This window comes from Oncorhynchus gorbuscha, linkage group LG26, assembly GCF_021184085.1.
Source record: "Oncorhynchus gorbuscha isolate QuinsamMale2020 ecotype Even-year linkage group LG26, OgorEven_v1.0, whole genome shotgun sequence".
NCBI classification, from domain to species: Eukaryota; Metazoa; Chordata; class Actinopteri; order Salmoniformes; family Salmonidae; genus Oncorhynchus; species Oncorhynchus gorbuscha.
Window position 1 is genome coordinate 30316409 of NC_060198.1, and position 26123 is coordinate 30342531.

The 26123-nt window shown below is 39.5% G+C and overlaps 1 protein-coding gene across 3 annotated transcripts; it reads right to left on the minus strand.

The window, feature by feature from the left end:
• Positions 1–1038: 1038 nt before the first annotated feature.
• On the minus strand, positions 1039–20556 carry mslna (mesothelin a). Of its 3 annotated transcripts, none has more exons than XM_046331990.1 (55): positions 20481–20556; positions 19604–19688; positions 19396–19421; positions 19111–19139; positions 18939–18996; positions 18697–18828; positions 18365–18564; positions 18163–18266; positions 17929–18041; positions 17577–17792; positions 17047–17121; positions 16688–16950; positions 14746–14842; positions 13793–13927; positions 13489–13691; positions 13237–13340; positions 13001–13116; positions 12700–12867; positions 12573–12604; positions 12373–12470; positions 12243–12271; positions 12072–12096; positions 11951–11978; positions 11782–11869; positions 11475–11621; positions 11050–11261; positions 10835–10959; positions 10574–10692; positions 10320–10475; positions 10019–10227; positions 9788–9873; positions 9113–9240; positions 8890–9015; positions 8561–8751; positions 8346–8440; positions 7973–8106; positions 7754–7878; positions 7428–7545; positions 7041–7253; positions 6726–6896; positions 6406–6561; positions 6224–6273; positions 5912–6044; positions 5557–5639; positions 5284–5413; positions 5007–5197; positions 4784–4874; positions 3481–3604; positions 3180–3373; positions 2912–3067; positions 2652–2785; positions 2277–2428; positions 2021–2115; positions 1699–1912; positions 1039–1459 (listed from the first exon to the last, which is right to left on the minus strand). In XM_046331990.1, the coding sequence occupies exons 1-55, from the start codon at positions 20538–20540 to the stop codon at positions 1386–1388; spliced, it is 6816 nt and encodes a 2271-aa protein (XP_046187946.1). In that variant the 5' UTR covers positions 20541–20556; the 3' UTR covers positions 1039–1385. The 3 variants fall into 3 exon arrangements, with proteins under 3 accessions (XP_046187946.1, XP_046187947.1, XP_046187948.1); XM_046331991.1 differs by having other exon boundaries at positions 19604–19692; positions 20481–20521; XM_046331992.1 differs by having other exon boundaries at positions 19604–19692; positions 20486–20502.
• Positions 20557–26123: the final 5567 nt, after the last annotated feature.

The following is a 26123-nucleotide window of genomic DNA, read 5'->3' on the forward strand; positions in this document are numbered from 1 at the left end:
GAACAGCCCTTAGCCGTGGTATATTGGCCATATGCCACACCTCGTGCATTATTGCTTAATTATACATGACAATGGGAGTCGATTTTCACAAAGCGGCACCGAGGGCTGTCTAGCTCCCGCCTATCCTTTCTTTGGATTGGAGGATACATTTCCATGAGGATTGTTGATGTAAACCGCCTGTATTCATTGGAGAGACTGCTACTAGCCTAATACAATGAATATGCATAGCCATCTCAAGATAACTCCTATATAAAGTGTATTTTCTCAATGTCGCCGGGATGTTACGTGTCCTACTTATATTAGTACACTCGTGAACAATTTAAAAAAAGTTATATTTGACCAAATAAACCTCACGTAGAAAATAAGCCATTATTTTTTGTTGATGAACCAATTCGACCATCTCATTATTTATTTATTTTTATTTATTTATTTTCTACCAAAACTCCTTGCATGGTGGGCTAAACAACGAAAAAAACGCCACCAGCTGCAGGGAGAAAGATTTTCCGCCGAGTTGGGTCTCTTTTTCTCTGGTATTTTCACTTGCTGATGATGGGCATAGGGAATACACGTTTTGTCAAATGCATTTGAATTCTTTGATCCTGATTGATCCATTCAGTTTCTTAGGCCTATCACTATTGTGAACTATTGTAAAACCATGGTCCGTAAATAATAATGACATTGACGGGCAAATATAAAACTAGAAAATCAAATTGGACACCTTTTCATTTTAATTGAAAAGTCACATCTTTCTCCCTTTCTTTGAGAACATTTCTGGCAGGTTAAAGTGGCCCTTCTTAGTAAAACACACTTCGCTACTGTGGCCTATGTATTGCCTTACCTCCTTACTCTATTTGCACACACTGTATATAGACTTTATCTACTGTGTTATTGACTGTATGTTTGTTTATTCCATGTGTAACACTGTGTTGTTGTTTGTGTCGCACTGCTTTGCTTTATCTTGGCCAGGTCGCAGTTGTAAATGTGTTTTCAACTGGCCTACCTGGTTAAATAAAGGTGAAATAAATGTAAAAAACAGAACACCCTCATATTAATGTGTATTTCTTACCCATTCCCAACATACAAAATGAAATAAACAAAAATCATATATATATATTTTTTAAATTAAGTAGTTGATAAAAAAGTCTACAGTAGATATATTAATGTTAATGATTAACCAATATAAAATACAATTGGAGCAATGTAGTTGATAAAACACTATATTATATGGCATATTTATTGCATACTGCACTCATTTGGCTGTCAAATATAATGTCAGCTTTAATGTCTTCTTTAAAAATAGATGACACAAATAGATGTAATATTATAACGTGATATGATTTTGTAACCTGGCCTAAATTATAATGCTTCTATTGCAATGTTAGAATCTACATTTGCACTACAATGAACAAGAGACCAAACAGGAAAAGCAGAGGAACTGGATATGTGCCTCTGCTCTGGCCTAAAAGATAAGGAGAGAGAGAACAGAAAAACAAGGTTAAGATCTGCATGTCTTCTGTCATTACTGTTACTGTCTGTTCCCAAATACATTCCTATACATTATAAGTAAAATTATGTTTACGGTACATTACATATAACTAATTTCCCTCCTTGCAACCAAATTATTATGGAATCACATTTTTAAATGGATTTAGCACTGGCAAAGCATGCTAACCATTAATGCAACATTTGACACCTTACCGGAAGTTGTATTGGGGATGGTGGTGGCAGTATTTGTTATCATGGGGGTGGTGTTTGAATCCACCCTTCCTCCAGTCAGACCGATACCCAGCTTGTCAAGCTCAGACTGTAACTGCTTTGAGACCCAGTTCTGCACTACAGTGTTATTCCCAAAGGTTTTCAGGTCATTTAGGTTGGAGCCGAGGAGTCCAGACACTTCACTCACACTAAGAGCCTATTTAGAGGCAGAGAATTACAGAAAAATTGATAGATGACAATGAATATGAGTCACTGCCATCACAGGTCATTGATGAATGGTATGGTTACGGGAATGAGCACATACCTGGACGACAGCTGAATCCAAACCAATAAAAGTGTTGATGTCCATGCTAATATTGACCCTAGACAGACTCTGTATGTAGGTGATATTGGCACCTCCTAAAAAAGGGCAACAAACATGGTGAGAATGAGGACTGGGGTGGCACAAGTGTTCTCTAATGTCACAGCCCGAGTGAACTAAATCTTTTAAATCACATTTATGACAGGATATCCACGAAACCATTGTTTTTCTCTATGTATGCAGAAAATGGAACCCTTACCCAGGTATGTCTGAATAAGTTGGTAGGATAATAGCTGATCTGCAGTGGCGCGGGTTTGGGCGAAGTTGATAGGAAAGGCAATCTCAGCTACTGCAAAGAAGGCCTTCTTATGCGCTGAGGAACAGCTAGAGATGTCCAGAGCATCTGCATCTCTGTTGTGTTCAGAAGGCACAAGAAAAACACAAACTATGAACACGCGAACAAAAAAAGCATATGAAAATGTTCAAACATCAATTACAGAGCGTTTAGGCCTGGATACTCTGTTGAAGTCAACCACTGCAAGAGTACAACAAAGATACATGTGAAGTGGAGTGACTTGCATGACTCGACCACAATGTAACTCTCTCACACAGCAAGATCTGTAGATGATCTTACCGGAGACTGTCATTTCTGATGCCTTGCAACACACTGAGGTCCAGTGCGCACAGGTTAGGCCCTCCAATTGAATTCAGTGCAGAGGCACCAAGCGAATTGCCAGCACTTAAGAACTTGGTGAAAATAACTTTGGCCTGAAATGGAAAAAGGAAGATGAAAGATACATTTAAATGCACACTTTTTAGAAGCAAAATGTTTATCATGTTTAAAAAAAAAACACAATTTAAAGACATTGTTGATGGAAAGTTAAACATCCCTACTTTGGCGGAGTCCCATTCTCCATTGCCATTGTCCATCAGTGCTGCTAGCGTGTCCACTGTAGTGATGTTCCACTTGTTAATCTGCTCCACGGAAGCCACGCGAGACACCGACCCAAGCACCTGAACCTGCTGGTCTGAGAGACCTTTGGGGTACGCCTAGTGGACAAGACCACACCATAAAGAGCTGTTACGGAATGACCACCTCTTGGCTACCTGTGAGTTTGAAATCTGTTGTGATTTCCTGTTTTGTGTCAGTAAAGTTTTATACCTGGTGTAGCTTCTCCAAAATGACCTTTTGCATGTCATCATCATCTACCTTCTCAGTCAGGCTGGCCAGATTGTCCATTACTACTTGGGCACTCAGACAGTGGTTGAACGTGGTGGTGTCATACCCAAAGGGGAACGCGTCATTACTTATGGTCACTTGAGTAATGTTGCCAAGGGAGTCTGGACATGCATTTACTAAATAGACAAGTATTGAAAAGAAATGTGATCATTCATGTCATAAAGGAGCCTCCACTATTAAAACCATAGAACAGCTATATTGACCTGGTTTTATTTAAACCTACCAGTGCTTCGTTTGGATCTCAAAGACATGGTGCATTCTTTGAACAGCTTCTTCAGTTTCCTCTTCTTTGTCTTGTTTGTACGTAGTCTTTTCATGAATTTCTTCAGGAACGTGCTTTTAGTCCGCTGTTTCAGTCAAAAGAGAACACATTAAGAAATAAGAGACGCATATAAGGTAAATTAGAGCTTTTCACATTTTGATGGGTAACAATCTCAAATTTTGTCATTTAAAAGATCGGGGAGCTCCCTGCCATCCAGGGCCTATATACTAGGTGGTGTCAGACGAAGGCCCAAAAACTGTCAAAGACTCCAGTCACCCAAGTTATAGACTGTTCTCTCTGCTACCGCACGGCAAGCGGTACCGAAGAGCCAAGTCTAGGTCCAAAAGGCTCCTTTACCAGCTTCTGCCCCCAAGCCATAAGACAGCTGAACAATTAATCAAATGGCCACCCTGACTACACTGCTGCTACTCGCTGTTTATTATCTATTTATAGTCACTTTACCCTACATCTACATTTACATTTACATTTAAGTCATTTAGCAGACGCTCTTATCCAGAGCGACTTACAAATTGGTGCATTCACCTTATGACATCCAGTGGAACAGTCACTTTACAATAGTGCATCTAAATCTTAAAGGGGGGGGGTGAGAGGGATTACTTATCCTATCCTAGGTATTCCTTAAAGAGGAATACATATATCTACATGTACAAATGACCTCGACTAATCTGTACCCCCGCACATTGACTCGGTACTGGTACCCCATGTATATTCATTATTGTTCTTTTGTGTTACTTTTCTTTTCTTTTTTTCTTTAGTTAGTTAATAAACATTTTCTTAATTCTATTTTCTTAAAACTGCATTATTGGTTAAGGGCTTGTAAGTAAGCATTTCACCGTAAGGTCTACACCTATTGTATTCTAGGGAGTTTTTCCTAGCCACCATGCTTCTACACCTATTGTATTCTAAGGAGTTTTTCCTAGCCACCATGCTTCTACAACTATTGTATTCTAAGGAGTTTTTCCTAGCCACCATGCTTCTACAACTATTGTATTCTAAGGAGTTTTTCCTAGCCACCATGCTTCTACAACTATTGTATTCTAAGGAGTTTTTCCTAGCCACCGTGCTTCTACACCAGCATTGCTTGCTGTTTGGGGTTTTACGCTGGGTTTCTGTACAGCACTTTGTGACATCAACTGATGTAAGAAGGGCTTTATAAATAAATGTGATTGATTTTTTACAAATACAATTTGATTTGAATACAACATATTGTCAAAGTGCTACGCAATTGTCACGTATAGTATACCGTGCTGATGTGTTTCCAGAAGTTCTCTGTTAAGTACAGTGGAAGAATGTCAAGCTGCTCTAGAGTTTTTGCAGTCCATGTGCTTGGGTTTCTGAACAGAGAAGAATACATACAGACTGATTGAGAAAAAATCAATAGACAAAAATGCATAGATTTTTAATTTTTTTGTGTATTCTACATGAATACAAATCAGCACAGCTCCGATGTCAGCAATGTGTCATACCCATATGTGGTGTCGCCACTGCAGATAACCGTCTCCATAGCTGTAATCTGCTGATCGGAGAAGTCATTGCAGTTCTTCAGTTTCTCCAGAATGTAAGAGTCAGAGCTCTGAATGTAGTTCTCATCCAGAGTACATGCCATGTTGCCCAGGACCTCGAGATTATCTCGACTGAGCTGTGTCCCTTTGATGTTCTGTAATAAATCAAAACACGTCATAATCACTGCTTTTAAACACTCAGTCGGAAACGTGTGTCTTTCGTCTTGAATACATAACTCACCAGGCACTTTTTGGCATTGTTCAGTAGATCAACCTTTCTTCCATCCAACGTGCTGGACAGGACGGAGAAGTCTGCTCGTCCTGTTTCAATGAAGTAGGATCTGCAGTTGGTCTGTTGTATGTTGGTGTAGCTGGAGAAAGATACACACAGTTTACATTGTATGTATGGTTCATTTATATGGCATTTTCATTTGGTTATGTCAGCGTAAAAAAATAACATTAGTTACCGTCATTTACAATTTATTTTACAATGTCAGTGACATGATCAACTTACCTGTAATACAGCAACATATCTGATGGATAGTTGACAAAATCTTGAGGACTTTCACCTTTGATGTTGTTCCACATGCAAGTTAGCTGTAAAACAAAATGTTACTTCCTCATATGTCTGTAAAATAAGCTCCTTGAAAACAGAGAAAGATATTCAATCAAAACATGTTACTAGGTTTCCAGTAACTATTGTCATTCTTGTGTTGAGAGAATACATGCTTGGATTCATGTAGCCATGAAAAATAAATGAAAACAGTCATAATTCATACAGGCACATTAACAATGTAATCTGGTGGCCTGGCTACCGAATTTGATTGAGTAGGGCCCTTTAGTTTATGTAGAAAAAGTTATATATTCACCTGTGTCTCCTTGAGAACCACCTTTCTTCGCCTGACCCTACGTCTGCAAGCTCTGATGAGACGTTGAGTTTTTATTTTGTTGAAAGTCTGGACACGAGAGCAAGTGAATCCTTGAAGCACATACTCAGAAAGGCTACAAAGAAATCAATGCAGTACATTCATTAGAGTTAGTACATGAACTATAAATGTCATCATAACCACTTTTTGTTCAAGTACATAATAAAAATGTATCCCCGTGTGAAAATAATACATGTATGATTTCTGCTCAGCTATTTGTCAGGACCAACATTCTCTAATAACGGTTACACTTACTCATCAGGCTCATCCAATCCATTTGCTACTGTATCAAAGAACAGCACAGCCTATAAATGAAACAGAGAGAAACAGAGGTGCAGAAACATGTATAGACGTATAATACACATGTTCACCACTGTATAATCGTGTAAATACTGAAGGTCTACACAGCTTTTGAATACTACAAACCCCTCAGTTACCTGCTGAGGTTTCCATTTTTTCTTGTTGATGTTCAGAGCAGTGAGTGTTTGATTTCCAGTTGTTGGGAAATTCAGTAGATTCCTGGGAATTTCGGTTGCCATTTCATCTGGGACATTGACTATCAGCTCTGTTGGTTTCATGTCGACTGTGATGATCTGAATAAGTTATACAAAAACGTGTCAACATTACAAAATGGATACGGTTATTATGATTGATTAGCCTTGATTTAAATGAGGCATGTAGAAATATTGGGAGGGAAATTCATAACGCCTACTTCACATCCGTTAGTTTAGCTGCTGTTAGCTAGCCAAGTACAAACCTTATTAACATAGATCTGTTGCACAATTGTTGGAGCAGTCAGCATGTTGGTAACAAATGTTGGGTTGGCGGATGTTGTTAGAACCTGCTGCGCAGGTATTGCGATGAGTGTTTGGGTAGGAAGACCTCCCACTAAAGAGCCCAGTTTTATTAAACTGTCGCTATTGCTTATCTGAAGAAAGAGAACATTAAATTATGAAATATCCTCTACATTGGATGTAGAGAGGATGGAATGGTTTAAAGCATGAATCATTGTTGTGAATGATGCTCACAACCAATAGGCCACCAGCAATAAACCTATTAAGAAGTAAATCACCTGGAAGTTTTGGGTGATGAGAATCTGTATGATGAACAAGGACTGTCCCAAGTTCCATCCAGAAACATTGCTCAGAGTACTCAGGGATTGTAAAATCACACTGGGCGGGGCTTTAGTGATCTGTCCAGTGGTCAGACTTGTGACCTGCGGGCCCAAAGCCGTGATTGATTCCGGATTGACAATTTGGATATTCGATGCCAGTGCGGAAGAAATCTGGAAGGAAATGACATCAGCGAAGATTAGGTAACAGTATCATTTAACCAATCAATGGATTGTGATCACATGGAATTAATGGCTCATACTGTAACATTTAATTTCCATGTGTTCAAAACACAGGTCTAAGGTTAAGGTGTAACAAAAATGGAGATAGATCCTGATGGTGCTCACCTCTGAGTCCACGTTAGTACAGGATTGGTTCAGGTTGCCCAGGACAACCACACTCTCTGACTCATTGAGTTTAGAGTAAGCTGAGGCTGGGACAAAACATTGTAAGTGTGGTGGAAGCCTAAAGATATGGGAACAAAACAAAAATATGAAATAAAACACTTAGTAACACTAACTTGGATTAGAATGTCATGCCCAATTTCCCCATAGCGTCATTCAGATTCAATGTAGACTGTTGTCTGTTATCATACCCTTGACATAAACGCAAGAAATAAAGTGAGTTAGTAATATAAAACCAATCATTTTAGTGGCTACTGTTCAAAACTCACTGCAGTGGGAGGAAGTTGGAGTTCTGCAGGAAGATAAGCTCAGTAAAGCGTTTCGTCAGATTTTGAGGAGCTCCAGCGAAATTGAACAACTTAATGTTGACAGGGTTCACGGCAAATAGTTGTAGCTGTAAAAAACAAACAATAAGATAAACCTTTGGTTATATATTTTTGGTAATATATGATGCCCCTTCATCAAAACAGACAGGTGCATGGGCTTACCGTTGACTCTGAGCCAAATGTGTCGAAGTCTTCAACGGTCACAAAAGTGATGAACACACCAATGTAGTTAAGGAACCAGGCAGTGGAGTTGAGATTTGGGTCAGTGGGACTATAACACTTGGGTGCTGCTGAACCTACAAGTCAGAAATCAATAAATATGTGTTTAATGTACTTGATGTGAGAAATCATTTATGCTGCTTTAATAAAAGGCATACATCCTTGAGGAATATCTGCCATGAAGAAGAATTTATGCATATTCTTTGGTAACTGACCTTATGTTGAAAATGTGCATTCATGCAAAGTGTAAAGTGCAATAATAAATATATGCATAATGTAAACTGGAGTAATCAGTAGTAAGTACTAAAACACTCACTTCCCGTGTTGAGGTAGGTCTTTATGGTGCTGTACGCATCATCTTGAGTTATGGCTGAGCCATTGAAAGTGAGATTGGATCCCAGTAGAGACACACTGTGAAAACCACAGCAGACAGTCAGCAAACTTTTCTTCCTTTTATTCACGTTCAATGATGTCGATATTTTTGTGTAATAGCATCAGTAAATGTAAGGTATTTCCAGTGTGGTAGCTTACAGTCTCCTGAAGGGTAAGCAGGAGGCGTTGAGTGTGTCCGAGGACTGGAGCAGGGCTCTGTTGAGGAACTTCAGGTAGTTCCTCAGTCTGTTGTCAAACCAGCGGTCAACCTCAGCCTTGTCATCAGCGGCCAGAGCCAAAGGCCAGACGCAGGGCAGGACTGGACGCTTCACATCATCCGGAAGATTCTCCTACAGACAGATAATGATCAAAGTCAAAGGACTGAGAGAACGCACCATTTAAGAGTTTTTTTCTTTCAGTAAATCCTAAGAAAGGGATACTCAGTGAGTGCTTGAAAATGGTGACCACAATCAGCAGTGTGTCCTTACGGTTTCCAAGAACTCAGGAGTTCTTTTGTAGTTTCGGAAGATTGTGCAGAGCTTAGTCTTGTTGTCCACCACCTCTGGCTTCCTGAGGAAGGTGCCGAGCTCTGAGGGATGTATGGTGTTGAGCAGCTGGAAACACAGATAGCATAGGATACACAGTGACTCTAGGCCAGTACACACTTTCCAAAAGTTGAAGTGCAGCTGAAACAAGTTCAATGTACTGTACCTCAGATTCCCGCTGTGGTGGAATAAGGGAGAGGAAGTTGGTCAACTTTGGGAATGTAAAGTTGAGGAAGGATTGTCTCAGGAACATGAAAAAGCTGTTGTTCCTATAGCAACGTAGTGGAGTTGATTCTGCAAACAATGAGATACTGTAAATTAACTCGTTCCTCATTTGGTCCAGCACTAAGCCCAAAACTGCAGCCCTCAGACCATATTATATAAAACCCATTATTCTATATGATCATGTATTTAGAATTATAGAGAAGGATCATGAGAAGTAAAGTGAGATACTAGTACTGTTACTGGTAACTCGCACTTTGTTGAGGAAAGATGTACTTGCTACGATTGTAATATGTTGTTGTATCACCCAGCTGTCTGGAAAGATTCACCCATTTTAAATGTTATATAATTTTTGTGCATCTCTTGAACTTTGTTTATTGATTCCTGGGGTCATTTCATGTTTTCGTGTGCATCTGAGCTATTGCCGTTCAAGCAGGCAAACATGATGAGTTTTGCATGATATGATGACATAAACAAAAAAGTTTAAAAAAAAAGTTATTTAGAAATATAATGAAGTAAAAGTAAAGTACAGTTACCCCCAAAAACGACCTAAGTAGTACTTTCAAGTATTTTTCCTTAATGTACTTTACACCACTGGAGATGATGACTAGGTGAATACCTCTGAGAGACATGATTATTTGATGCTGGACAGCAGCCTGTGTGCCGTTGGACAGCGATGGTAGGATAGAGTTCAGCAATGCCACTCTGTAGGTGACAGAAACCACCCATTGATATGCATTGTCAAGCACAACTAAGAGCAGTAATGTACTGTACACAAAGGTCAGTTGCAAACATGCATCACATTATTGGAAATTATTAGTGTTTCTATAATACACTGTGCTGATCTTACGTTTCTTGGCTGATGTTGCAGCCTCTGTGTCTGACGATGTTGAAGAGAGGGGCCACATGCTCCTCTGTCAAGTTGGGTAAAAGTGGGCGGAGTCTCTGGCCCAACCACACCAGCACTTCAGGGTCTTTGATGGAGGGATCTGATAGATTGGCATTGTCAAACACCTGCTGGAGGAGCACCTGACGCACATCCACCGGAAGGTGAAGACCCTGAAGACAGAAGCAAATGAGGGGATTGTACTAAGCAAAGGTATATAGGGAATAAGACAGTGGTATAAGAATTGACCATCACTCATCCATACCTCAACAGCTGGAGAAACAATGTCAAAGAACTCGCCCAGATCTCTGGGAAGCACATGAATCAGTATCATGTGGACATCTCCAGGGTTTCTGAGCTGACCAGGGGTGGAGGCCACCTCCCCCAGCTGCACGGGGCTCAGCATAGGCAGGACATCCACCTACACAGTGAAATAAAAACATGGATTCAAACTGGTTACAAATTACTCTTGGATGAATCCGTAAGTTCAAAAGGTCAAGATCATGAACTAGTACCAACCACTGAGAAGTTTCCATGCAGTCGTTTGAGTTCTTCTAGGGGTGCAAAACCAACAAATGGCCCAAAGTACTTTTTAAGCCAGTCAGTGCTGTTGTTTGAGTTGTTGACACAGTTGGGGTCTGAAACAATAAAAAATATTTTCAAAGGTTGGAGAAAAATATGTCTTTCTATCCTAACTGATTACAATTCCTTTGTCTTCACAGAGCTTAGTAAAATTACATTTTCAGGGATCATTGACGTTACAGAATTATTTAAATGTACCTTCAGTGTCATTGCGCCTCAAGAAGTGCTCAATAAAATCAGTGTAGATCAAAAGCTGTCTTTGTCTGTCCATAGCTGAGTTAGCTGGGTTAGGGTTAGCTGGTTGACGACCTAGAGCTTCCACTCTGCGAAGGCAAAGATACCACATTGAAGTACTAGATCAAGAGAGGGCAAATAGTCAACCACACTGAAGTAAAATGTATGTTTTCACATACAAAATCTGGTAGGTCCCACAAGTGAAGTTCTTGGTGCTAAGACAGGACAGGAACTCTCTGGAGGCTTGCGGGAGGAAGGGTCGAAGATTCGTCAGAAACCACTTGCGGGTGTGGTTTGGGCTTCTCAGGTCATGTTGACTAAACTGGTCAATAACTACCTCCCCAAATACATCTAGCGCCAGAGAGATGGATGGGCCGCTGGGCTGGTAAGACTGAACACAAAGACAATAAGAAGATGTTCTCTTGGATAAAGACTTTCATCCACAATCTTCTGACATTATATATTTTTTAAAGAGTACACATTCAAGAAACTCTTAAAGAATATGTTTCAAAAGGAGATGTTCAAAAGTATTATCATATCTTTGAACTCCCTGACAAAGGCCATGCAGCCGAAACACATCCGTTTTTAAACTTTTTTGTTTTACCATGTTTGAAAACCTGTGAAGAGCCTCATCAAGAATTGCAGAATATTTGGTGAAGAACAACTTCCACATTTTTTGGGGATAGGTCAGGTTGCCTGACAGTTTGCATTGCAGGATCTCAGAGAGTTGCTCTGGTTTTAGCTGGGTACGCTGAGAGGGCACAAAGAAACACATACATTAGGACATTCATATTATTCATTTTTGGAAATCAATTCAATCACCACCTCAAAAATGTAATCAAATCAAATCAAGCATGTTGCATGTAGAAAGTGGGTTTCATGAATACACACAACATAGACTAGTGTCAAACCTGAGGTAGGCAAGCATAATGTTGGATGGTAAAGTTGCAGAGCATAAGGGTCATATTCGTGCCAGCAATGTAGTTTTCCAGATTAGTTCTGTGAGAAGGGAAACAAGACTTGCATGAATAAACTGTGTCTTTACATTTGTTATGGCTATTCTACAGGGTAAACACTCACGTATTCACTCCAGCACAGATGTGGCTCTCTGCAATAGGAGATTAATATGAATTACTATCAACGTTCTGAGTTACAAGTTAATCAAACAAAATCTGAAATGTTGTTCAAAACTCTGCCTCACCATTGACTGGGGGGGTCATAGAGCACTGGTGGAAAGAACAGGAATAATGTCAATCTCATACAATTCAATTATGTATATTTCATTTGGACCATAGTACATTTATTCTTGAAGAATACAAATGATTTCATTGAAACATAACGATAATATAATGACATTGTTGACATTTCTCACCCCAAACTTAAAGGGAACGACGTTGCAACCTGATGTAAAGACAACACCAACAATAGATGTCAGGACATGGAAAAATACTCCATTGAGTCACAGCTCATAGTCACATGATCATATCTAAATTCTGACTCACCCGGAGGAGCAGCATCCATTACGGTGTCCTGTGTGTCTCTGATGACTGGTCCCAAATCAGATGGGGCCGATGTAGCAGCCCTGTCCAGCCTGTTGAATCTTTGGAGGAGCAATAAAAACAGGTGTAATTAACTCTGCTAACATACAAACTTGGACATTGTGGGTGTTATTTTGTCCCCCACAAACATTCCTGATACTTACATGCTTGTGAAAGACTCACACTCAAGGCTAGCCTGTGAGAAGAAAAGAGTTCAGAAGGAGTTTAGTGAAACGTAAATATGCCCAAACAAATATATCATATAAAGTGTGCTTAATGTAGCGACAGTACCCCTCTTATTAGCATCTGCAGCTCATGGAGGAAGTCTCGGAGTCTGGTGTCGTTGTGGAGGTGGTCAAAGACTCTGTTGATGATGTCATCTCTCTGTGGAGTTGGAGTGTGGGGCATCAGCACCAGTTCTGCTAACTGCTTTGGAGAGAGAGCTGGCAGGGCCTCCAGCTGATAGAGAGGAGACACACACATCATTGTAATACTGATGAATATTGTGCTACAAAGACCTGATCATGTAACATGTAAAGACGTCCAGTTCTAGAAATGTTCTGATTTGGCAGAATGTCATGTAAATGCTTACTGCAGAAAAGTTTCTTTGCACATCAAAGAAGTGCTGCAGCGGTGCGAAAATGGAAAATCTCCCAAAATGTCTCTTAATTGAATCCAAACTCCCATTGGAAGGACATCCCATCATATCTGAAAGAAAAGTATGCAATGTGTCGTATTAGCTTGTTCACTCAGTTCAATGCACTATTTGAAAAAAAGACATACAAAATCAGTCCTAAATTAAACAAATTGCCATGTCAAAATAAATACCTGAATATCGGTGTTGTGAGAGGAATGGGTGAATGAAGCGTGTGTAGACCAGCTTCTGTCTCATCTCATCCATCGATGAGATGTGATCACTCAGCCCCATGACACTGTAAGTAATGAGAAAATCAGGATCTCAGAATTCACACTTTTGGTATTATCAAAAGGATATGTGACATTGATACTGCAGAAAATGATGAAACAAATATGTCTATGAACTGAAAAATGTATTTGGGGTTGTCTTTGTGTTGTTCGTACAGGGCTTGGTAGGCTTGACAGCTGAAGTCTCTAGTGCTGAGGCAGGATAGGTACTCCTCTGACACTGAAGGTAGGAGGGGCCGCAGTCTGATCAGGAACCAGAAGCGGATGAAGTTCTCATCACCAAGGTTCTCAGCACTGAAGCCATCTGTCGGAAGCTGGCCAAACAAGTCTGTGAGGTTGGGCCAACCCGAACTGTCATTCTAAAAGGGAAGGATTTCACAATGTGTCAAATGTCACAGTAACATGACATTTGTCTTGACTTTAATTGAATCTCTGATGATTGAAAATAAAGTATTCTTACCATCATTGTGTGTGGTCCTGTCAGTATCTTGGATAGCTCTGTGACCAATAGTTTCAGATTTTCTCCAGTGAGGCTCAGGTTAGAATGGGGCACACATCTCAAGACCACAGCCAGGTTTTCTGCTGCACGGGACACCTGTGACAGAAGAAGACATGCCATCATAAAGTCAATACAATTTAAAAGGATTTTGGAATCGGAAGTCCCCTGTGCAAGAACATTTTTTAAGTTAAAGGTAGACTCAGCAAAATGATGTTGCCATGAGCAGCTCTGCAGATGATGAGAGAGATGCAAGACTTCGCTCCCACACCGTCACACACAGTGTCACGCTGTTAGAACCCCATAGGTACGGGACCAAAACACGTGGGGAGTTTAGCTTTGCTCTTCAACACCCTTAGGTGTTGAGCAAATGGACCTACTACACTCTTAGAAAAAAGGGTTCCAAATGGGTTCTTTGGCTCTCCCCATAGGATAGCTCTTTTTGGTTCCAGGTAGAAGTATTTTGGGTTCTGTAGAAAGGGTTCTACATTGAACCCAAAAGGGTTCTACATGGAACTAAAAGCGTTCTACCTGGAACCAAAAATGGTTCTTCAAAGGGTTCTCCTATGGGGACCACAGCAGAACCCTATTAGGTTCTAGATAGCACCTTTTTGTGAAGAGTCTATGCTGTTTAATTTGTTCACCTAGGTCATATCGCTGAGTCTACCTTTAAGATAACAAGCAACAATGAAAGAACAAACACCCATAATAGTAGCATTAGGAAAAATGATGCTTATCAACTAGGAGTGGCCTACTTGACGTCAGTGTATTTGGTTGAAATGATTTTGTCAGAACAATCTAGATTGTTGAAATACTTTGGCTATGAACCACAAAGCCTTCTCTAGATAGTGATCCCATACTGAATAAGAGATCATGAGGACTTAACCAAGGTGAACATAGTGGCAAATAAAACTCACCGAGCACATATCATCATTGTTGCCAATGTGACAGACATCCATGGGACCAACCATTGAATACATGGAAGAGTTAGAACCCATTGGAGGATTTAATGAGCTGAAAAATAATATAGAGGCATAACATTTAGTTCAAAATATTACAAATGATCATATTCAAATGATCGGAATCAACTAGACCAGTGGTTCCCAAACATTTTATAGTCCCGTACCCCTTCAAACAGTCAACCACCAGCTGCGTACCCCCTCTAGCACCAGGGTCTGTGCACTTTCAAATGTGTTTTTTTGCCATCATTGTAAGCCTGCCACACACAAACTATACGATACATTTATTAAATATAAGAATGAGTTTGAGTTTTTGTCACAACCCGGCTCATGGGAAGTGACAAAGAGCTCTTATAGGACCAGGGCACAAATAATAATATAATTATAATCAATCATTTTGCTCTTTATTTAACCATCTTACATATAAAACCTTATTAGTTTATCGACAATTATGAATAACTCACCACAGGTTAATGAGAAGGGTGGCACAACTCTGCAATGTTGGGTTGTATTGGAGAGAGTCTCAGTCTTTCCACACACAGTCTGTGCCTGTATTTAGTTTTCATGCTAGTGAGGGCCGAGAATCCACTCTCACGTAGGTACATAGTTGCAAAGGGCATCAGTGTCTTAACAGCGCGATTTGCCAAGGCAGGATACTCTGAGCGCAGCCCAATCCAGAAATCTGGTATTGCCTTCTGATTAAAATACATTTTCACAGAACCACTTGTTGCAATTTCGATGAGGCTCTCTTGTTCAGATGTCGGTAAGTGGACTGGAGGCAGGGCATGAAAGGGATAACAAATATAGTTGTTTGTGTCATCTGTTTCGGGAAAGTGCCTGCGTAATTGCGCACCCAGCTCATTCGGGTGCTTCACTATATCACATTTAACATTGTCCATAAGCTTGAGTTCATTTGCACAATAAAAATCATACAATGATGGAAAGACCTGTGTGTTGTCCTTGTTAATGCAGACAACTTCTTAATCATAGCTTCAATTCTGTCCCACACATTGAAAATAGTTGAGGAGAGAGAGTCCCTGTAATCCTAGATTCAGATCAATCAGATGAGAAAAAACATCACCCAGACAGGCCAGTCGCGTGAGAAACTCGTCATCAGGCAAGCGGTCAGACAAATTAAAATGGTGGTCAGTGAAGAAAACTTTAAGCTCGTCTCTCAATTTAAAAAAAAGTGTCAATACTTTGCCCCTTGATAACCAGCGCACTTCTGTATGTTGTAAAAGCGTTACATGGTCGCTGCCCATATCATTGCATAGTGCATAAAATACACGAGAGTTCAGGGGCCTTGCTTTATCGAAGTTAACCATTTTCACTGTAGTGTCCAAAACGTCTTTCAAGCTGTCAGGCGTTCCCTTGGCAGCATGAGCCTCTCGGTGGATGCTGCAGTGTACCCAAGTAGTGTAGGGAGCAACTGCTTGCATGCGCGTTACCACTCCACTATGTCTCCCTGTCAAGGCTTTTGCGCCATCAGTACAGATACCAACATGAACATCAGCTACGTTTGGCTACATATGGACCGTTAATGGAATTCCCGCAAGAGAGTAACGGTTAATGTGATTGGATGTTAATTATTTGACTAGGCTACCTGTATTAATCATTGTGTTGCTATTTCGCTGAACACTAATTTAATCAAAAAATGTATTTGATTTTCGGATGTGAAACGAGGCTACTCAGGCGAGAGAAAAAAACTTACCCAAATGTATAGCCCAGTTGGAAAATATATATATATTTTTTAAAGGTGAATCATATTTTAATTTGGCGTACCCCAGATGGCATTGTGCATACCCCTGGGGGTATGTGTACCCCAGGTTGGGAATATGTGAACTAGACAAAGTCTACGAAGTCCACAAGGCTAATAACGTAAAATATTTATTCAACTCACAAGACTTGGTTGAAGACAGCAGTAAGGTCGTGTGGGATCTGAGTCTGGTTGTTGAGCTGGAAGCGGTTCAGGGCAGGGAGGACCACATGCTGGAACCAGTCCTTAAGGCTGGTGATGTTGAAGTTGCTGAGAGAGGGAGTCTGGCTGGGGATGGTCTCATTTGTCAGTGTGAAGTTGGGGGAGATGTGTCCAGCCAGCTCTGCCAGGATCCAGTTCACTACTGCCTGGGTCAGAACATGCTGTCTCTCAGAGCTCACATTCCTCTGTGGGGAGACAGTACATAGTACATAGTTTCAGATTGGAAAAGGAAAAGGAAATCATTTGTTCATACTTGTGAGATTGTAAAAGACAACACATACCACTTGAATGCTGCCCACCAAAGTCTTGATGAAACTACCCAAGGGCCTCAGGAATGACAGGAAGTCATTTAGAGTCTGCAACCACAGATTTGTAATCATTAGTTGGCTCATACTGTACATGGAGTTGATGACAGCAAAAGAAATAGCCTTGTTTGACATGAACATTTAGCAGACGCTCTTATCCAGAGCAATTAGGGTTAAGTGCTTTGCTCAAAGGCACATCGACAGATTGTTGAATTAGTCCCACTTAACCGCTAGGCTACCTGCCACCTCAGAAAAGAGACCGATAAACACACGCATGCACACAGACTCACTAACACACATATTAAATATATATATATATTTTTAGTTGTATTGTTTCTATATCCTTGTATTTGAAATTTGTGTGACTGTCCTTGTCTATCAGTGTATTGTTACTTGTTTTGTGTTTTTTTTTTGTGGACCCCAGGGAGGGTAGCTGATGCTTCTGCTAAAGCTAATGGGGATCCAAGTAAAAAAAAAACATTATTTAAAAAAAACACATAACTCACTCTGCCAAGTTCATGTGGTCCTGTGGCATTGCCAGCAGTCATGTTGGACATCATTGTTGCATTGTACATCGACTGATTCAGGTGAGCATTGTTTATTAGAGGCCCAAGCAGACTCTGGAAGACCAGGCTGATAGTGCCATTGTCCAGGTCTCCATTTCCGGGGTGAAGAACCAACTCTGCCTTCTGTTCCGGGCTCAGCAGTGCCAGGACTGATAGCTGTGGGAGAGAGAACATTGGTCTTGATTGGTCATGAACTTCCCGTGGCATCCTATAACATCTTAATGGCATCTTGTATCTTCCCCACATTAGACTCCCTGCTTTATTAAGAGCCCGCAGAGAGTTAAACACTTACACCACTGAAATGAATGTTCAGTGCAAAGAAGTCTTCATAGTCAACCAAGGTAGAGAAGGATCCAAAGTTCCGCATCAGCCACTGCTCACTGCTGTTCCCATGGACAAGGCATCCTTTTTCAGAACACAAACAGAACTCTCAATCACATCCTACAGATTACCACATTCATCAAAATGTCAACCATTCCAATATATTGAGTGACAATATCCATTCATAATTAAATAAATAGCCTACCTGCTGTATCATTTCTCTCGAGAAACCTGCGCATGAAGGACGTGTAGACTATCCTTTGGCGTTGAGGGTCCATACTCAGGATATTCATATCCAATTCATTCACACTAAAAATGATCAAAACAACAACAAATCACTATCCTCCATAATGGTGGTTTGTATGGGAAACACAACAGAAGCAACACTGGGAAAATGGGAAACTCACAGAGCCTGGTAGGTCTGGCAGGTGAGGTCGCTGGTGCTGAGACAGGCGAGGAGGCTTTCGGTGACAGAGGCCAGGCGTGGCCTGAGCTTGAGCTGGAACCACACTCTGGTGAAGTTGACGTCGTGGAACCTGGGCTTTGAGGCATTGAAGCTGAGCCCCTTGATCAGCTCCAGGATGGGCTGCAGATCCCTGCTCAAACTCTGTATGGAAAATAACAGTGATGTCAGCATAAAGCACAAAGTCCACTTCGTGCTTTCATAACACATTCAAGGTATTTTGTCAATTTCCCCCTGAAACTGTTGATCAAATGTCTCTCTCTTGTTGTATTGTACCATGAAGGAGTCTGAGTAGAATTGAAAGGCCACGTCCATAATTTCTTTGAGTCTGTTAATGTGCTCCTGGGTGTCGTTAATCCTCCTCAGCCCAGCACAGCTTAGGAAGCTGTCAAATGTAGCATTTGAAAACTAAAAAATATATAGATACAGAGGAGCAAATATGAATCTCTTGTTTAGCAATTTTCATTGAGGTATTTGGGGATTTTTATTGAAGTGTAACATTTAGGGGGGACACTCACGGGAGCACACGAACCCTCAGTCCTGTTACACATTCCACCGGTGATGTTTCCATGGGTGCTAGTGATTACATAGATAGCAAGTTAAATCAATCTCTTAGCCCCCTGTCTAATCAGTGTTACATGACCACGGTGGCAATGAAACAAGAAACATACCCAATTTGATTTAACTTACCTATTTCCCCCATCGCACAATGTAATACACTTGAGTAAAAAAAAGGCATTGTGATATTAGCATGGCTTGAAACATATTTACATTATCACATGGATTTAATCAAAATGTCACAATCAAACTGGTTTTCGATGACTAAGTACACCACATATTCTCGACAACCGATCCCACCATTCATCAATTGAGAGGCTCTTAGCAAAACCTGTTTTATTTTTTTGGAACAAGAGCTAGTGTATTTCTAAGATCTTGAAGATCCTGTTACGGTGTCTCGAAAATAATGTATGTTACCTGGGCTGACCCAACGGCGAAGAAACCTAAAATAAACAGAACATTCAAATGAAAGCATGAAACAGTAGGCAACGTGGCTCTGTTTTAAGTGTAATATTGAGTGCCAGCCATTTATTTGGATGTTAAGGGTGTCAGAAAAGGTCTCCTATGCATGTTTTAGATCAATTAAGAACAAAGTGAACAATGGAGGAGAAGGACGTTTACCCACCTGATCCCAGGACAGCTAAGGTGAGGGCAAGACAATACCCACGATGTCTCATTTTGCCACCACAAGTCATTGGTTCATCCAAGAACTACCTTTATGTCAAACGACAGTCACGATGAAATCACAACAGATTCACACCTAATCCACCGTGTTTCTTCCTCATACTACACCACAACCAATGACAGAGGGGCAGAGAGACTCAAAAAGCCGTAGTAAAACAGACACCCGACAGAGATCATATTCATGTTAAATTGTTGTACCGATGCTGAATATTGACATAGATTTTTACATGAGAATCTCTTGATTTGTGCAAGTCACTGAAAAGATGGTTTGTTAGCTATTTCTATTCTCATTGTCTTTGTGTCCTTTTCCACCCTTTTAGAGATAGTTTGGTCACCTGTTGTGATAACGGTACAATGCCACCCATGCAGCCTCTAAAACAGTCATCTGCTTTCAAGGGCATCTAGTGTGTGTTCAAAAACAAATAAGTAACCAAAACTTTGTCTAAAAGTTATTTAATAATTCAAAGACAATTTCCCGAGACCAAAAATGATTTTGAAGTATTCCTATATAAAGATGACAGTCATAAGAGTTCAATGTAAAGACAGTGTAACTCCATCTATCCCCAGGCATGTATTCTAATTCATCATATCGAGGGGAACATCCTCTGTTACAGCTAATATGAAACACTATCATAGGTATGGAACATCTGTCAAAATAAATGACATACAATAATTTGGCAAAACTAATCTCTTTCAAGAATAAATCCCTATGTTCATCCATCTATTCATCATTTGCAAAGTGAAAACTGAATCCTTTAAGTTTTTAATAAACATTTTGGTCATATTCACAATAGTAAAAGGACAATTGAAGGGCTCACCTGACCTAACTGGCTGACGATGTGAGGCACCACTGAGCGAGAATGGACAAGCAGTGACATATGAGACACCCACAGGGAACATTTCTCAAAAAGGGTGGGGAAGGGTGTGAACAACAAGCAACCCAACATAAAACACAGATTAAGATGAGATTTCACTTGGATTTAAGGACAACCAAAGTTGACAAACAAGCTATACCAACATAAAGTTATAAAAATCTGAATAAATAAACTGACAAAAGGATTCAAAAAGTAATTCTTCCAGTACATGTTTTTGCATACATGTACACTGAGTGTACACAACATTAGGAAAACCTGCTTTTTCCATGACATAGACTGACCAGGTGAATCCAGGTGAAAGCTATGATCCCTTATTTATGTCACTTGTTAAATACATTTCGATCAGTGTAGATGAAGGGGAAGAGACATGTTACGGAATTATTTTTAAGCCTTGAGACAATTGAGATTGTGTATGTGTGCCATTCAGAGGGATGAATGCGCAAGACAAAATATTTATGTGTCTTTGAATGGGGTATAGTAGTAGGTGCCAGGCACCGGTTTGAGTGTGTCAAGAACTGCAACACTGCTAGGTTTTTCATGCTCAACAGTTTCTGGTGTGTTTCAAGAATGGTCCACCACCAAAAGGACATCCAGCCAACTTGACACAACTGTGGGAAGCATTGGAGTCAAAATGGGCCAGCATCCCTGTGGAATACTTTCAACACCTTGTAGAGTCCATGCCCCGATAAATTGAGGCTATTCTGAGGGCAAAAGGGGGTGCAACTTAATATTAGGAAGGTGTTCCTAATGTTTTGTACACTCTGTGAATACAGTATACTACAATAAAATGATAATGAATTTTTAATATGTAAATAAAATGATGTAAATATTGATCCAACAACACAGCATCTCTTTTCTCTCTAGGCTAGGGTATATTTATATGAAACAAACACAAGGGCAAAAAATAAAGAAATGTGGACTCTATGAAGCCTAGTATTTATTTAATTGTATGACTTAACCTTTATGACACTGCCGAAGCCACTCTGTGCCAAAACAGTGGCTCAGTTATGTAATAGACAGAACATCTAGGAATATTGTAGATTGTGTTACTTCTTAACATTTTTCTAAGTTGATGATCTGTTAAAATGTACCGCATTAACATTTGTTGAGTGTTCGTCTTCAGCGTCTACTCTACTCTACATAATAAATACAGAGCCAACATCACTTTGAATTGACACTGACTGCTTTACTGCTCATTATTGACATGTCATTTTCCCGCTATTCTTCTTTGCCTTCTTTTGCCGAAGGTTGTTTAGTAGGTCAACTTGGGCGGTTTCAAGGGGCATTCTGTGACAAATATACAGAATGTATACGTCCTTCTGTAGCTCAGTTGGTAGAGCATGGCGCTTGTAACGCCAGGGTAGTGGGTTCGATCCCCGGGACCACCCATACGTAGAATGTATGCACACATGACTGTAAGTCGCTTTGGATAAAAGCGTCTGCTAAATGGCATATATTATTATTATTATTATTATATTATAAGTAAATAGAAAACTATGTCAATCCAAAGTAATGTGTAGGTAATGTGTACAGTACACTAAGTTCCAGTAGGTACTTGAAATGAAAACAATGTGATTGTGAATGACAATTATAGGTATAAACTTGAACAAACTGGATCAGGAAACACAATCAAACAATGCATTCTCCTTGGTGAGGGAAAACAATGCATTCTCCTTGGTGAGGGAAAACAATGCATTGTAAGACTCTATTTGTATGAGGGTTGTTAAGTAAGTTATTACAGATTACCAAGTTCTTGTACTTTATGAAACTATGAACAACACCATGCAGATTGTGAACGTCACACAAGAATGTGACACCAAAACTCAAGTTACAGTACCAGAGAACATGATTTAGGACCCATGGAGCATGAATAGGACATGTGCACTAAGACCCTTATTGGGATGAAAGATGACACTATTTTACAGTAATATGTTTATCGCAAAACGATTTAGGCTAGATAGTCATTCATGTCACCACTTTGGTTACACAATATCGTGCTTCAAACATCTTCCAATGTTTTTAACTGTTGGAATTTCAAGTTATGCGCAACCCATCAGTTTAGGGACCTAGACATTGGTAAAAGTCTATTCTGTCAAAAGGTGGCAGTTCCAAAACAACATTCACAAACATTCACAAACATTCACAAAATACAATAGGCTACTGTTGCATGTTTGTGGGTTCAGAAGGATTACGTCCTTAGACAAAAAGTCGGTTAGGTTAGGTAACGTGTCGCTGATGAAGCTATCAGAAAATGTGCATCTAGAAGGAGAGGTCATGCTACTTGGTGTAGGTCTAGGACATTGTGATAATCTCATAGCAATCTTCATGAGAAATGCAAGACTGTCTCACTGATAGTTAAGGTTATGCAAACAAAATTGTTGTTATGCATTACTGTCTCCTTAGAAATGATGATTAAACACAAAAAAAAAACATTTACTAATTGTAATGAGACTAGTGAATGTGATGATTAAGTAAAAATCTGAATGAACTACAACCATGCAAGCGTGTTTAAAAAAACAACACATTGTCAATCATTTCTAGGTTGAGTGGTTCAGTGGGAAATGTACATCATTGAAATGCATTGAAAGCCACTGAACATGTGACAACTGTGCAAGAAGGGTGGATACTTTCTATGGTACTGTAACTATCATTGAGTATGTGCAGTCTCCATAACAAAATGTGCCATGGTAAAAAACACCTCATGCTGAAACATAGTTATATACAAAACAGACAATGGGCTGGCTGGTTTCCACTTATCATGTGAGAAGTATGTGGTCTGATAAGAGTGATGTAATATAAACACTTGAGCATTCCATTTGGGATACAATAGTGCCTTTCAAACTGGTCAAGCCAGATGTCAATCATATCATCAAACCAAATCTTCATTATTTTTGGTTAAGAAAATGAAACAAGGGTGTGTCATGTCAGGTAACGAGATTGAAAGGTTTCATGAGGTCACTTCCTGACCCGACCTCATCCTGTAACAACATTCTTCTTTAGGGTGGAAACCAGTGACAAACAAAAACAAAAATAAAAGACTTTGCATCTAATGTTAAACTTTTTAATATTTTATGTCTGGACGTTACCTGTTAAAAGTCCACTGCTCTACAGTCTCAAATGAACCTGAACAAGTGTATCTTTGTGGTGAAAGTCTTACAATAAACTTTTTGAACTACTGATTAGATCACCTTTCAGTGTGCATGATCTCTAGAGGACATGGCATAAGAAATGTCCCCAGCCTATGGCATCCCACTTAGACCATTTTTATACTAAGAATTACAAAACATCATCATAAATGTAAGCAATTATCGTTTTTATTCCTATACATTTCAATCAGTGAAGCTCAATCAACATACTTTAAGTAGTAACCATAAATGAATCACATGAACAGAAGTACATTTCCTTTGTAAAAAATTATGATATTGGTTTACCTGAGGAAAATCAACATGCTCAAAATTGTTTTAGCTTTTTCCTCATAACACATTTACAAAAACCTGGTACAGTCTCTCACTTAGGCGACATATGAGGTTTGTACGTGGCATATTGGATGGTACTCTTTGGCCTGTAAAAAGAACGATGTCCAACACTCATAGCTACCTTTTGTTTGAGCTCTGGAACTTTATATGAGGGAGACTGTTGATAATGGATTATGGTACACACTAGTTAGGTGACCATTGACTGTCATATAAGTGCTGCTAACACTGCTGCCTGTAGTGGTTTGGGGCCATTTTTTTTTACTACACTGAACAAAAATATAAGCGCAACATGTAAAGTGTTGGTCCCATGTTTCATGGGCTGAAATAAAAGATCTCCGAAATATTCCATACACACAAAAAGCTTATTTCTCTCAAATGTTGTGCACTTATTTGTTTACATCCCTGTTAGTAAGTATTTCTCTGTTGACAAGATAATCAATCCACCTGACAGGTGTGGCATATCAAGAAGCTGTTTAAACAGCATGATCATTACATAAGTGCACCTTGTGCTGGGGCCATTAAAAACCCACCGTAAAATGTGCAGTTTTGTCACACAGCACAATGCCACACGTCTTGAGGGAGGGTGCAATTGGCATAATGACTGCAGAAATGTCCATGGTGATGGTGAGGTTATGGTATGGGCAGGCATAAGCTACAGACAACAAACAAAATTGCATTCTATTGATGGCAATTTGAATGCACAGAGATACTGTGACGAGATCCTGAGGCCCATAGTCATGCCTTTAAGGTATCCAACAGATGCATATCTGTATTCCCCAGTAATGTGAAATCTATGAATTTATTTCAATATATGACCTGTAACTCAGTAAAATCTTTGAAATTGTTGCATGTTGCGTTTATATATTTTTTCAGTATTATTTATTCACTACTGTATAGCTAATATAACAAAACTTCATTGACCATGTTTCAGAGATTCTACATTACAAAGTTTGGTAGTTTGAAAGAGCCATTAAACCAGGGTGTACGATGTCACAAATATACTGACAAGTGAGGGCTGTTTGCGCAATCAGATTTAACCATTATTTTGAAAATGTGTAAGAATACTGGACTGCATTTGTTGACCACTTAGGTGCATTTTGTATATTAATAAGGTCTGAGGAGATACAACCAAGGATGAATAATAACCAATTGAGAGGCCAGCAAAATGTCACTAAAATTACAGAGTATACCAAAGGGTGATGATCTTTACTGGAAACTTGGAGCCACCTGGGTTAAAGGGTCAGGTCGTTCTCTAGCCACGTCGATAAAAATGACCTTATATTCATAGACTGGAAATTGAAGTATTATTATAACAACTGTAACCATTATAATATTATCATTATAAGCATCATAATTGTAAGCATGTCAAGGTCAATGTTTAAATTGACAGTTCTCTGACAACTCCAAGAGATGGTTGCAATATATATATTTTTTAATGCCAGACAACACTGATATGTTCTTATAAGCTGGTTAGTTCAATATCTTCTCAGTTGATAGATAACCTTATTACTGGAAAAGGTATAACCAGTTAATATCACTACAATGCCAGTCCCAAACAACTTATTTCAGTTATTTGCTTTTAAAGTGTTTGTACATTTTTTGCAGATAAAAAAACCAAAACATTTTTAGGCTTTGGGAATTTGTATGGACATTGGCAAATGCAAAGCAAACTTGGACTTTGTATGCTTTTCAGTGTTTGAATACTTATTAAATACTTTAAATTAAATAAAGCAATGTATATGAACGTTGCAGTTACTAGTTCATATCTGTATATAAATACATCAAGGCCTTTGCATTTCTGGGAAATTATACCCACGGCAGATGATATTGCTATGAAAAAGAAATGTAAAAGTGTGACATTGTGGCCCTCTCCTGTAGGAACAGCATAGTGCATCTAAACCAGGGATGGGCCCTCAGATCAAATGTATTTTTTATTCAGTGGGTGTCTCAGTTACTGTTGCAAGCTAGAATAGTAGAATACACAAAGTGCAATTTCAAAACTTGGTTGAGCATTAGCAGTTTTTCTCTTGTTATGTCAGTCACTGATAGTCACTCCCATAGCCCATTTCAGTTAAACATTTTCAGATTGTTAAATTAGTCTAGCGGTTTT